The sequence below is a fragment of the Ictalurus punctatus genome, chromosome 7 (genome assembly GCF_001660625.3).
Source record: "Ictalurus punctatus breed USDA103 chromosome 7, Coco_2.0, whole genome shotgun sequence".
Lineage (NCBI taxonomy): Eukaryota > Metazoa > Chordata > Actinopteri > Siluriformes > Ictaluridae > Ictalurus > Ictalurus punctatus.
In genome coordinates, this window is record NC_030422.2 from 25,204,621 (window position 1) to 25,218,148 (window position 13,528).

Genomic DNA, 13,528 nt, shown 5'->3' on the forward strand with positions numbered 1-13,528 from the left:
ATGTGGACATGTGACTGAGTGAAGTATTAATTGGGAGAATTTTTATAATGCTCTCTAAATCGTTATGTGTGAAACCAGTTACATGTATAACACTCAGATATAAATTAATGCTTTGTTACACGCGACAGTAAAATGGAAAACGAGTATGCAGTGTAAATGTACTGTAAAGCGAATCAGTTAAAAGTTTGTCACCTTTTAGTAAAATTTTTTCATCAAGCCACCAAAGGACAGTTAATTATAGTGAATTTATGACTCATGTAAAGCCACAAAGAACAGGTCTAGTAGATTGATTACAGTTAGGGGAATGATAATGTGTACATCAATGCTTAATGGATCATTCTTTTTGTGCAAAGCTAATCAAGCATACAAGATTATGCACTACTAAGTGAGTACAGGAGTGAAGCTGAGAAAATTTGATATTTAGCAACCTGTTACAAAAAGTCGGAGAAATGAAAACAAGTGCCTAAGACTCTGGTGGTCACTAGGGAGGCTGTGCTTCATGTGCAACTCATCTGATTACATTGCAGAAATATTAGGAACACAACCTCTCTATGTGTTTTGCATTTAGGCTACAAACTTGTTTTGACCTATTCATAATTATAGGGTCTTTTGTTTAGTTTTTTTTTATTCTTCATGATTTGTAGCACTTCCCATAGATTTACAGTTTTGCACACATATATGCTCCTCCGACCAACACTTTTTTATGCTAAAAAAAATCAATCCCGCAGTTTTCAAAACTGACATATGTTAATATTTTATCCCCAACAAGATGTAAAACATGCCCCCACACAAGGTGAACGTTGTAGCTAAAAAAATAGTTCTACACCAGCCCCCTCTGCTGACCATTTTGTGTAAAACGCCTAAACTATTGCAGTTCCTTTTTAAATAATTTTATATTCTTTTTCTTCTTGTGGGGAAAAATGCATTCTACATATTAAGCTCTAGTTCTTCAATTATGTTATAAGCTTCTTTCTTGGAATTGCCTCATTTTCAAATCATCTTCCCCCAAATAATGCTAATCGGCCAATGAGATGTTACCATAATCCTGGGTTGTGTGTCTCATTAGCTAAATTGTACAATTTTGGCTTTCGCCCACCCAGAAGGAAGAGGGCAGACATCTTTAGAGACATCTTTAACAATTAGTAAGTTCATGCTGATCCAAGGCAACTTTCCATATTTCCATTATAATGATAAGATTTGGATATGGATTTGTAAGGAGAAGGCTGATTTGGGGTCATGTAAGCATAAGTGAACTCTTATGTGTGACTGGATGGAGTGATTGAAGGTTTACACCAAAAAATCTGTTCATAGACCTGGTATCAGTCTTATTCAGATTTGACAAGGTCCAAGATTTCTTTTATTTTATATTAATCTGAAAATAATAATGTTCAGAATGGGGTACTGTCCTCAGGTGAGACCTAGGGCCTGCTGGAGGGATTATAAATCACAGCTCGATTTGGAGCATCTCAGCCTCTTAGCACTGTGAACCCCACAAGTGGTAGAAAAATGATGTAGGGAAAAATCGGTGAATGAATAAAAGTACAGTATAGAGCTATAAAATAGACAATAAAACGGATGTCCATTAACATACATGATGTTACACAGTGTACATTCTGACTTGATGATTGATCAATATTTTGTGAGTTCCCTTTTATATTTCTGCTGTTTTGCATTAGGTGTGCTGAATATAGCCTGTCTGAAAACATAAACTTCATATTCTGCACAAACACAGAGATTATGTCTGCTTCATGGTCTGCATGCTGTTGTGTTCCTCTCCTATGGTGCATTGTCTACCTCAGAAAAACATCTGGTGCATTGAGTACATGAGATTGGGTCCTACAGATGTGTCATCAGCATTGTGCTTTCTCTGATGTGGTTATGGTCAGAACACAGGCTCTGGAAAATGATCCTAAATCAGTTTTAAAGTGAATCATCTATTTAAGTTTGGCTCCTCAATGTACATCAGATTTAATATGTCCACACTTGGAGAGATATGTTTAACCTTTCTGAGATGGTTCTGGGTACAGTCAATGTTTCTCAGAATTATGCCATCCTAAAAAGTGTATCTGGAGGGTGACCTGACACAGACGTCTATGCAACTGATATCCTGTTATATATGTGCTGAACATCACTACTGTAAAAGCCACCATCCGTACTTTACAGCTTAAATGACTGTAGAGGACTTTCTTCATTGTGTTCCAAATGGACAAGTTAATGGACAAGTATTAATTATTTCCAATGGAAATATGTTCTGCATTCACAGTGGATTATTGTATGGACTATAAAACTCTGCTGACTGTTTTAAAAACCTCTTGAATAATAATGACATACTAAATCAGACATTCATGCACTCGGTCGAGTGCCAAAACCCTACATTAAAAAATCCATTATTCAAATGAGTTATTAGCCACTGATAAAAATTACATATTAAATCCACTTTGAACCGGGTGGAAGTGTTTTAAAAGGCCTACAACTACCAAGAGTGTTGTGAGGCTTGTGTTTCAAACAATGTCCTAACAAAGTTACTTTTAGATATATCAAAAAAGGAGCAGATATGCATTCAGATACGCCATCCAAAGTGCCACTTCATTCACTACTTCATTCCATGTAATGAAAGAGAGACTGACTAAATAACTAACACAAAAAGTTGTCATATGATTCATTATTGATTGACAAAATGCACATATTGTGTTTTGTCCTCAGTTAATCATAAATCATTTGATGCAATTAAATGAGTTTTATTAAGTTTCTGGGTGAAATTACGTTGCATTGGTATAGGAATTGCCTTGACGTTCTAATTTAGAATAAATGAACAGATACTAAATTAAAATAATAGTTAGCTTAATGGACAATTTAATGGACTAGGCTAATGCACTCATGCATTTAAAGCAAATTTGCTATTTAATTGCATGTTACATTCACCTAAGTGATGCATTTGCCTTAAATCTAACAATGTGGTCTTTGAAAGGCGAATAAAAACTATGTATTTTACTGCATGAATGGTAAGTGCTGCTTTTCTTTCTTTACAAGCATCCAAATAGTCTCCCTGCTGAGAGGTATCAACATGCCAGTGAAAAGTAAATGCTATGGAAGAGCACTTTCCCATGCTCAGGCAGTTTGATTTTGACAGCCATCCTGGTGTAAAAGTATGGTAAACGGATATCTGTCTCACAGGCGACAGCTACAGGCCTCAATTACTGCTGAATACATGGGAGCGTCTCACTTCTTGTCATGTCTGTCTGTGTGGCCATTGACAGAGATTTCTATTTCCAAACTCTGCTTCTGTGACTGAATGGGACGCTTTGAAGTGAAACATTGGAAATCATAATTTACCTGTCAGCAGAACAGTTGGCACTCAGCAAGAGACCACTTTACCACAGGGCTAATGGCAAGTCCTTTTATATTTATTTTGCCACTAAAGGCTTCTGCTGTATTTGAATGAAAAGTATAATAAAACATGGTTTATCTCCTTTTGATGTCCTACACATGTCGTTAGCTCTGTGAAAAATATTCAATAAACTGTGTCTTTTGTGTCGTTTGTTTCACAAAATCAGAACTTAATCAACTAATTAAGCAGTACCTGTTAGACCTTTGTGTTTTCAACTGAGTTCACAATATATGTACAACTGCTTCTCTGCCATTGATTTTTTACATTTACATAAAAAAATAATAATCTATATTTACAATTTATCAAACATAAATCCATGAATTCTAGCTCTGTTTCCAGAATCTTATTGCTTCAACATTAAATACAAATTGAAATAGGTTCTCAGAGAACAGGAGTATCATCATCAGTTTAATTGTGTCACTAGTCAGTTTCTGCTCTGAGGACACATTTTATTAACTAAAAATCACGTTTCCATCCATAACAACACACATTTTATTTCAAATGGTATGGCAAGTACATCTGTCCAGAATACTGGGCTCCTGCATAAACAAATGCATTACCGACTGTTTAATCATAATGTTTGAACATTATTTATCTATCTTTCTCAATGTTTACCTACCTCATGTAGCAGAAACAACAAAAAGATACAAAACTACTACTACATTTTGTACTTTCAGTTAGAAAGTAGTAATGTGTTTGCTTTTGACATGATCTATCACCCAAATAATACCTTCTCAGTGGTGGCTCTTTCTTCTGAAGGTTTCTTTTGAAGATCTATTAAATACTGTTCAGAAAAACAAATAGAATATTGCAAAACAGCACTGCAGATTTGACCATTTCCAAGATTTAACTAGTCAGATCAACTTCGACTGTAAATGGGTAAAATAAACATGTAAATTTGATCATTTTCTTCTAGACTACTCATCAGTTCTTTTTTGCATTATAGCCTATAAAACATATTATATTTGATAGCCAGACCAGCTATTAAAAATTACTTGTTAAATACTTACTCTACAATCTACACAAGCAGGTGAACATGGCTCTGAACAAAAAAGGGAAAGGATGGAGGAGGAGGCGGAGGTAACAGGAACCAGCACAGATCCTGTTAGAGGTGCACTATTGAATGTTATTGTGTGATTGTGATCATTCATATGATCAGGTTGGACTACTTCATTCAAGTTATTTATTGCTGCATTACAAGAAATAGAATGAATGGCAAACATGTTGCATAATACACCACATTTGTATCTACCTGTGTCAAGGTTGGACTATTCTTCATCAATTTAATGAATACAACAATATTTGCTGCTCATGTCAGACAGTCCAAATGATGCATTTTTGCTCTCTGTACACACAAACATAGGGAAGAAAATCTTTAGAAAAAGTAGTTTCATAATTTTACCTATTAGCTTAATACAAACAATACAAATGAACAGATTGTGTATTTTTTTTATTGTTTTTTTTTTTTAAATTAATGATTCGTTGATCGAGAAACATGTGTCAGTTCGAATTTGGTGTATCAAATTGGGGCCACTTGACAGCAAATTCTAAAGATTTATGTCTCATTAATGTGGGCTGCTTTTTGTTGCCAGTCCTGTCGCCCCTGGGATAAAGTACTGATTAAAGTAGAGTTGCACTGACCACATTCACCCTTTCTATACAAAAAGGTTACTTACAGTTTACTCTGCAATCATTCATTTATAAATTAGTACAGCAATAGTTCCAAATAGGGTGTGGTCAGCCCAAACCTGCTCAAGAATGCCAATGCGCCTGTTCACAAAACGAGCTCCATATAGACATGGTTTCCAGTGGTGGTGTGGAATACTATACCTAGAACTATGTTCTGAATTTGTGTTGTATTAACAGCCTTCTGTTTGACACAGTAGCAACAAATGTGCTCTACTTGGTATCATATTAGAATTGCAGTCATGTAAAATTAAGAGCACAATGGAGCCAGTAGGTGTCGCAGTGGCTCTATCATGTCAAAATGTTAACCCTTTCAGATTCCATACAATTGGCATCGTGTTTAATTTAATGAACTATTTGTTGTTTGATTGGTTGTTTGCTGTTTGTTTCAAAATATATAATGCAATCTGAGATATGTTGTCCATCATAATACACATTAAACAGCCAGTTAAACAGTTGCATATCCTCTCCCACTGCATTTGAAGAAAAATCTAGAAACTACAGTAAAGCATAGCAGCACTCTAGCCAAAGAGGAAGAATAAAAATTCCTGTTATAGCAATCTAGCTCATCACTTTATGGGTTTCTTATCATTTTAAATGATGAAATGTGAAATAAAAAGGCCAATATCGTAACAGTTTTCTTTATACAAGATTGAGAATTGAGAACTCTTTAGTTCATTATAGTGGGGAGTCTCATTAATGTATATTGTTAAGGCTACTTCCTTAATACTCATTCTAAAAATGTATTTCTAAATATAAAGTATAAAATGATTACTCACAACCACACAGTATTGATTTATTTATTAACAAAAATGACTAAATACACAAAAACTCATAAAATACTCTAATATTATAAAATGACAAGTTTTGTGACCCCAAAATATACTTAATCGGCTTTCATTATGGTGGCAATAATGTCAGTCACTGTGCTTGGTAATAACGTCCATGGTTTGCTGCCACCATCTCATCAATCATCTCCAAAAGCTCTACTACGTGATCTTCCCTGTGTCTGTTATCCAGCACATGATATCTACCTCCACATTTTTGGATGAGCCATTCCAAGTCCCCGTTCCTCTTTATGTGTTGCTGTGCACTTTCTCCAAGAGCCTCCGCCCATGTAAACAGAACAACAGTATGCCTCCATGCAGCCTCCCCCAGCATGGCCATGGTGCACTCCAGTGCTCTCCTGTACTGTCCCGTGAAGGTTAAGTAAGCAGGCAGGAGAAGGACAAAGGCATGAGGTCCAGGTGTGCACATAGAAACACTATGTATGAGATCATTTTGATAAGTCACATTTATATCACTCGAACGTCTCCATTTTATCCCATGGGGCTCTACAACTAGTAAAGGCTTGCCAGATATGTTTCCTCTCCATGGGTTTCCAAGCTCAGCATCTTGTCCCAGGATGGTGCGTATGGCTGACTGGTGTGATGACCAAGCTTCTCCAATGAGTATCAGCTTGAGTTCAGAAAGTTGGTAGAATAAGCCTTGAGTCACTTGGCTATCAGAACCGGCTGGTTCAAAGAATTCCTCAACATAATCCTCCGTAGTAAGAGTGTCCATTTCCTGTCTGTTTGCTCCATTCCTGTACTCTAGGCATGTTGATTCCTCATTTTCAAGCTCACTGTTTGATGAAGCCATTTCCACACTCTGGCATTCTTCTACTACAAAGCTATTTCCATTTTCCCGATCATAGGTTCTACTATCAATTCCAACCTCTTGATACATTGTTTCACTGTTCCTCATCTGTGTTAGATTAGATGCTGTACTTTGGTTCCATGGTTGAAAATCAGGACTGGGATTACTGTTGATCATTTTAAGCTCCATGTTGTACAAATATTTCCCCCACTTTTCCAGTTGCTCTGATTTCATCTTCAACATTTGTTTCTCAATGTTCATCTCACTTTTCTGGTTCTCTAGTTCAGCTGTATGATTTTCTAAATATTTCTTCTTGGATTCGAGTGTTATCTTCAGTTCATTCAGCTCTTGCTCTGCTTCCTTGTATGCTTGATCTCTCGACTTTAGATCTAGTTCATGTTTTTCCATGTTGTGTTCCTTAATATCCAATTCTTTATATCGATTACTCAGGTCTTGTTCTTTATGTGTGATGTTGTGTTCTCTGATGCTAAGTTCTTTCTCCAGGTCACCTAACTCATGCTGTTTTGTTTCTAAAGAACACTTTATTTCTTCCATTATTTCTTGTTTTTTCTTGAGATCACTTAACATGCTCTCATTTTGTTCTTTGTTAATTTGCCCCTCTCCTTCCCTTTTCTGTAGAATTATCTCTCTCTTGTCCAAATATATTTCTGCACTCCTAATATTTTGCTCCCTTTTCTGAAACTCATCCTCTTTCTTAATCAGTTCTTGCTCTCTTTTTGCTAAGGTCTCTCTGAAATTTTCTAATTGGCATTCCCATTTTTGAGTCATCTGGTTTTCTTGGTTGCTCAATAGTTGTTGCTGAACTGGCTCAACCTCCTCATTTTTGCCCAGTAGCTCTTGGCATTTTAGTTGAAGGTCATGTTCTCTCTGTACAAGCTCCTGTTCTTTTTTATGAAGTTCATCTGTCCTCTGTAGCAGCGTGTATTCTTTATTAGTTAGTTCAGCTTGCCATTTTTCATTATCTTGTTTGCTTTTCTCCAGTTCCTGCACTCCTTTCGACAGTTCCAGCATCTTGTCTTCATACAACTGCTCTGAATTCAGTAGCTCTTGCTCTTTTTTCTTAAATTCCTTTCCTCTGTTGTCCAGATTCTCTCTGAGAATCTCAAAGTCTTTCTTTTCTTTTTCAAAACTGATTCGTTTTACCAAAAGTTCATCTTTCATTGTTATCAGTTCTTTTTCTTTCTCTTCAAGCTGTTGCCTGATGTTTTCAATTTCCTTTTCCTGCTTTTCAGATAATTCCCTTTGTGCCTTCTGATTACTTTCCAGTATTTTCTCCGCAGCCTGATATTCTTCATATTTCTGGGTAATTTGTTTTTCCTTCATATCTAAGTCTTTTTCTCTATCTTTAAATTCTTGTGCTCTTTTATCAAGCATATCTTCAGTATTCCTCAGTTCTTGCTCCCTTATTGCTAAAGTATCTTTGATAGTCTCTAACTCATTTTTCAATTGAACAGTTGCAGTTGCCTGGACTTCTTGCTTGTTCAATAGCTCCTGTTCACGTGCTTCAATCTCCTTATTTGTTTCTAACAGATCTTGGGTTTTGATCTGAAGGTCACATTCTTTCTTTAAAAGCTCCTGCTCTTTTGTCTGAAATTCAGTTGATCTTTGCATCAGACTACATTCTTTTGCAGTTAGTTCTGCTTGCCATTTTTTAATATCCTGCTTGTTTTGCTCCAGTTCCTGCATGCGCATTGACAGTTCTTGCATCTTGACTTCGCATAACTGCTCTGATTCAAGTAATTGTTGCTCTTTTTTTCTGAATTCCTTATCTGTGATGTCTAGATTCTGTCTGTGGCATTCCAATGTTTTTAACTGACCCTGAAGATCAATTTGTTTTACTGCAAGTTCCTCTTCCATTTTTCTCAATCCATTTTCTTTCTCTTCTAGCTTTTTCTTTATATTTTCTATTTCCAATTCCTGCTTTTCAGATAACTCCCTCTGCTCTTTGTGCTTGCGATCAAGTTCCTTTTCTCTTTCTGTCAGCTCCCTTTCTCTTCTTTCTAAGTTTTCTTGGAGGCTTTGGTTATTTTGACACTGGTATTTGAGTTCATTTTCTTTGCCTCTTACTTCATGTTCTCTTCTGTCCAACTGCTGTTTTTCATCTCTTAGTTCTTGTTCTCTGCAGTTAATGTCATCATCTCGTTTTTTCAATTCCTTTTTACCTCTTTCAAGCTCTTGCATATTTTTACCCAATATTTGCTCTCTTTCGCACAGCTCCAGCTCTCTATTATGAAGTCTTCGTTCCCTTTCAGCATCCTTAACATCCATTTCAGCAATCCTTTCTGAAAGCCTCTCCTCATAGTATTTTTTCATCTCTTCAGTCTTCTTCTCCAGCTCTTTACCCCTTTCATCCATAAACTCCAGTTCCATTTGTTGTGTGTGATTTCTCTGTTTCAACAAAGAAATTTCTTTTTCCTTCTTTTTAATGTCTTCTTGGTTCAGTTCATCTTTGATTTTTCCCATTTCTTCAGATTGGTTTAGCATATCTTTAATCTCTTTCTCTCTGCTATCATATTTTATTATCTGGGCCTGCAGGTCCCTTTTATAGTCCTCACATGTAATGTGAAGTCCATCTAACTCCTGAATGAGTGCCGCATTCTGATTATGGAGATTCTCCACCTTGATCTGGACTTCTTTTAGCTGTTTTTTAAATTCTTCTATTTGGGCTCTGCTCTCTTCATTCTGTTGTCGTAGATGGTTAATAATGTTTTCCTTCACCTCTAATATCTTCCTTGTCTCATCTTCTTTTTTTCTTGCATTCTCCTCATTCAGATTCTTTATTGCCTCCATTTCCTCTTTTATAATCACATTTTCTTTTTTCAAGAACTCTTCCATCTCTTTGTATTCATTCTCTAAATCTTTTATTCTAGAAGTGTACTCAGCTGTTTTTGCCTTATTATCATTTTTCAGGTTCTCCATGGCTCTGTGTTTGGCATCAATAGTTTGTTTCAGTGTTTCAATCTCCTGCTCCTTCTCCATGTGTTTTTTAACCAATGCAGTTATTTCTGCATCTTTCTCTTTCAGTTTATTTTGAATTTCAACATTTTTAGCCAGCTCCTGCTCATTTTGTCTCTGCTGTATGGCGACAAGTTCTGCATCTTTCCCCACAAGCTTATCTACAAGTTCATTGTATTTTAATACAGTACTTTCATGTATTTGTCTCGCAGCTTCAGAAGACTTGACTTGGTGTCTGTAAGCAACTTGCAGCTCTTCCATTTCATTTGTCATCAGCTCTATCAATTCACTGAGTTTATTCTTCTCCATTTCCCTCTTCTCATTCATTTCTTTCAACCTTTCCTCTTGCTCCCTTACTTTGTTTTCACTTTTTAATTTAATTTCTTCCACCTCTCTCTGTTTCTCTTCAAGCCTTCTCTCAAGTTCATTTTTCTCTGCTAGTCTTCTCTTCTGCTCTTGTTTTTCATTTAAGATATCTCCTTCATAGTTTAGTTTCGATTCTGCCATCATCTTCTGCATCTCTTCAATTTTTCTTCTTAGCTCCTCCACCTCCTTCTGTTTGTGATCCAATTGCCCTTTCAGCTCATTTTCAACATCCTCGTGCATTTTTGTGAGCTCTTCTTCTCTTTCTTTTCTTTCTTGCTCTTTTAACATGCTGACACGTTTAAGCTCTAGGATATTAACTTGTAGCTCATCCACTTTTTCTTTTAATTCCTCACTCTCTCTTTCTTTTTCATCTAACTTCATTATAAACTCTCCCCTCTCTGTGTACCCCTGATTGAGAGCTGCAATGACTCTGCTGTTTTCCAGGCTCAGCTCTTGAATCTCTCTTTCTCTATCCTCTGTTAACCAAGCCATTCTCTCCTCCAGTTCGCCCATGATACTCTTTCTGTCATCTTCAGTTTTATCCATTCCCTCCTCCCTTTCTCTTCTTGTTTTTTCTGGTGATTTGACTTTGTCTTTCCTCCAGTCGAAAATCCGCCTGATGCTTTTCACCTCCCTCTCCCTCATCCTCTTGAGCTCCATCTCTTGACGCTGAAGCTTCTCATTAACTTCTTTTAGCTTCACATTGAACCTATCGTTCTTTTGCTTCCCAAGTTCCTGAATCTCCTGCACAACTAGCGAGAAAGCCTCACATCGATTTCCTGAAACCATTTTCTCAATCTTTTCTAAGAGTGCAGTTACCTGAGCTTTGGAGCTGTCACCTTCCAAGACAATGCTGCTGACGACATGATATCTGTTGCCACACTTCTCCAACAGCCAATGAAGATCTCTCCCTCCTCCCTGGATGTGTTGCTCAATAGTAACCCCCTCTCTCAGCTGATCACCTCTTGTGAATAGCAGCATGGTATGTCTCCATACTCCTTCCCCAAGTAACTCCAAGTGCTCTCTTACTGCTGTAGCTCTGACTAGGGCATCCACCCTCAGTGTCAACAGAAGGGCATGGGGACCAGGAGGACACAGTGTCACACTAGCACAGATCTCCCGCTTTACTCTGTCTGGCGTGATTCCTTCAGGACCACCCTCCCATCCAGGAACATCCACTACTGTCACCAACCTTCCAGAAATTTCTGCCTGCTGCCGTGAACATTCCTCCGTGGCCTGGCCTGTTTGGAAATATGCAGACCCTCTGAGAATGGTATTCCCGGCAGAGCTTTTCCCTGTCTCTCTTTCACCAAAGAGGATGAGTCGTATTTCTGGGAGACGTCGAGAGCCCCTGGAGAAGAGACACATTTCATCCAGGTCCTCAGATGGTGAAATATCAGCTGTGTGAGACAAGAAATCACCATGTTTGTTTGAGTATGAGTTTTGTATGAGTTTCCTCAAGTATTTAATTAAATTGATTGAATTATAACATATAACATATATCAATCTGAAATAAATACAGAAAAATACAATAACATAAAGAATCACTTAAGCATGTTCATTCATAATGCATTGTACTTTTCTCACTTTAATTTTGTCACATATCTCTCTTCAGCCAAACTTGCTTAAATTATATACATTTTAAGTGAAATATTTTCTGCATATATAGAAAGTATTAGATTGCCTCACATGTCAGCACAGCTTTTATGATCCCTTTTTGTGCTTGAGTCTCCATTATTCTTTGTTTTTTTCTTCTCTCTCTTGCTCTTCTTTTGCCTTCTACTTCAATCCCTAGGAGTAAAGGGTCACATTCATAATGTCTTCCCCCTCTTTCCTTTACCATCTCTTCTATTTTACTTATCAGTTCCTTCACCTGAGTTCCATCTTTGCCACATCGCTTGTTTTCAAGAACATGTAACCTGTTTCCACACCTCTCAAGAAGCTTCTGAAAGGTCTTTCCTGCATTTTGTATTCTCTGCTCCATGGGAATCGAGCCTAGTTCATCCCCACGTGTGAATAGCAGCATGGTGTGAGCCCATGCCATCTTGCCCAAAAGCTCCAGGTGTTCTTCCACTTGCCTATAGTAGTCATCTGTGACAGAGGCAAAGGACCGAATCACCAGAAGCAAGGCATGGGGTCCAGGTGGACAGACTGTCACACTTCTCATTGTCTCTCTTGTTACCCAGGCAGGAGTGCCATTGCCAGAATAGTACCATTCCCACCCTGGAGTATCCACCACTGTAACACGATGGCTTGCTATGTCAGCTCGTCTTTTCACGCACTCCTCAGTTGGCTTTCCACTCTCAAATCCTCCAGCCAAGCCAAGAATGGTGTTTCCTGAAGAACTTTTCCCAGTTCCTTTGCGGCCTAGTAGGATCAGGCGCAGCTCTGGGAGAGGAGGGTTATCATGATGAGAGCTCCCTGCTGTCTTTCGTACATCCTGCTGTTTGGCTTCTGCAAAAAATAATGAATAAATAAATGGCCATTTTGATTTATTACTATGTAATTTGCTATGTAATTTGTCTGGGTATGTAGTTTTCTGCATGATTTTCTATCAGTGTTGTATTTACATCCATCAGTACTATGCCCAGCATGCTTTACATGATGCAAATGCATTATACAATCATTTGGGAATCTTCACAAGAAGCAATCCAGCATCAGTATATTGATTGTGGAGTTGTGAGTAAGAACCAATCAGCCCATCAAAGCACAGGAGGTAAGATTTCTCAGAATTAAATAAAAAAAATAAAATTATGCTATTTAATGCTAATAATGCTATTAATTATGAAGAACAATAAAGTGCTTGACATGGCAGTTCCACAAACAAAATGACACTAAACAACAGGAAAAGGCACAGAAACGTAATGATATAATTTTACTCTCATTTATAAATTCAGATTCAATGAATAGGCAATTTTCAGCTTCATTTCTGCTCATTTCTACTCCACCCACAAAGTGGCTGGAGTGCTTAAACGTTTACTTCCTCTTCCAAAATGCTTCATAAAGGAAGAGAGATTGATTGTATTCATAGTAGGAAATCCCACTCTGCATGCAACTCTGACACCACAGTTTTTTCTCCCAAGAGGTTTCTTTAAGTGCATCCACCTATAGATAAATTTTAAATACTTGAATATATATCTTTACATCCTGTCTGAAGACCTAAATGCCCATAACTCTAGGTTTTTATATCAAAACCTATGGCACTCTTATATAGTACATGAATGGTGGAGTAGATGTACGTGTCAGGTGCTCAGACACGCTTCGAAACTGTGGTCATCTTAGATATGCAGCTTACCAGCACTGAAGGGGTTGGAGCTCTGTGTCTCCATCACTCTGCTGTATCGTCCAGCCTCAATTTGTCTTTTCTTCTGTTTGGATCCACTTTGCTCACACCATCATTTTAATGTAATCTCCTGAGAACAGACCATTCACTTCCGACTAGTGTACGATACCGAATGTGGAAGCCAGGTCACA

General features: G+C 37.5%; 1 protein-coding gene across 1 annotated transcript; it reads right to left on the reverse strand.

The window, feature by feature from the left end:
- Nucleotides 1-4,595: 4,595 nt before the first annotated feature.
- si:dkey-185m8.2 (trichohyalin) lies at nt 4,596-13,528 on the reverse strand. The gene is made up of 3 exons (XM_017472592.3): nt 13,350-13,528; nt 11,744-12,508; nt 4,596-11,454 (listed from the first exon to the last, which is right to left on the reverse strand). Exons 1-3 carry the CDS (start codon nt 13,381-13,383, stop codon nt 5,996-5,998), a joined length of 6,258 nt encoding a protein of 2,085 aa, XP_017328081.2. The 5' UTR covers nt 13,384-13,528; the 3' UTR covers nt 4,596-5,995.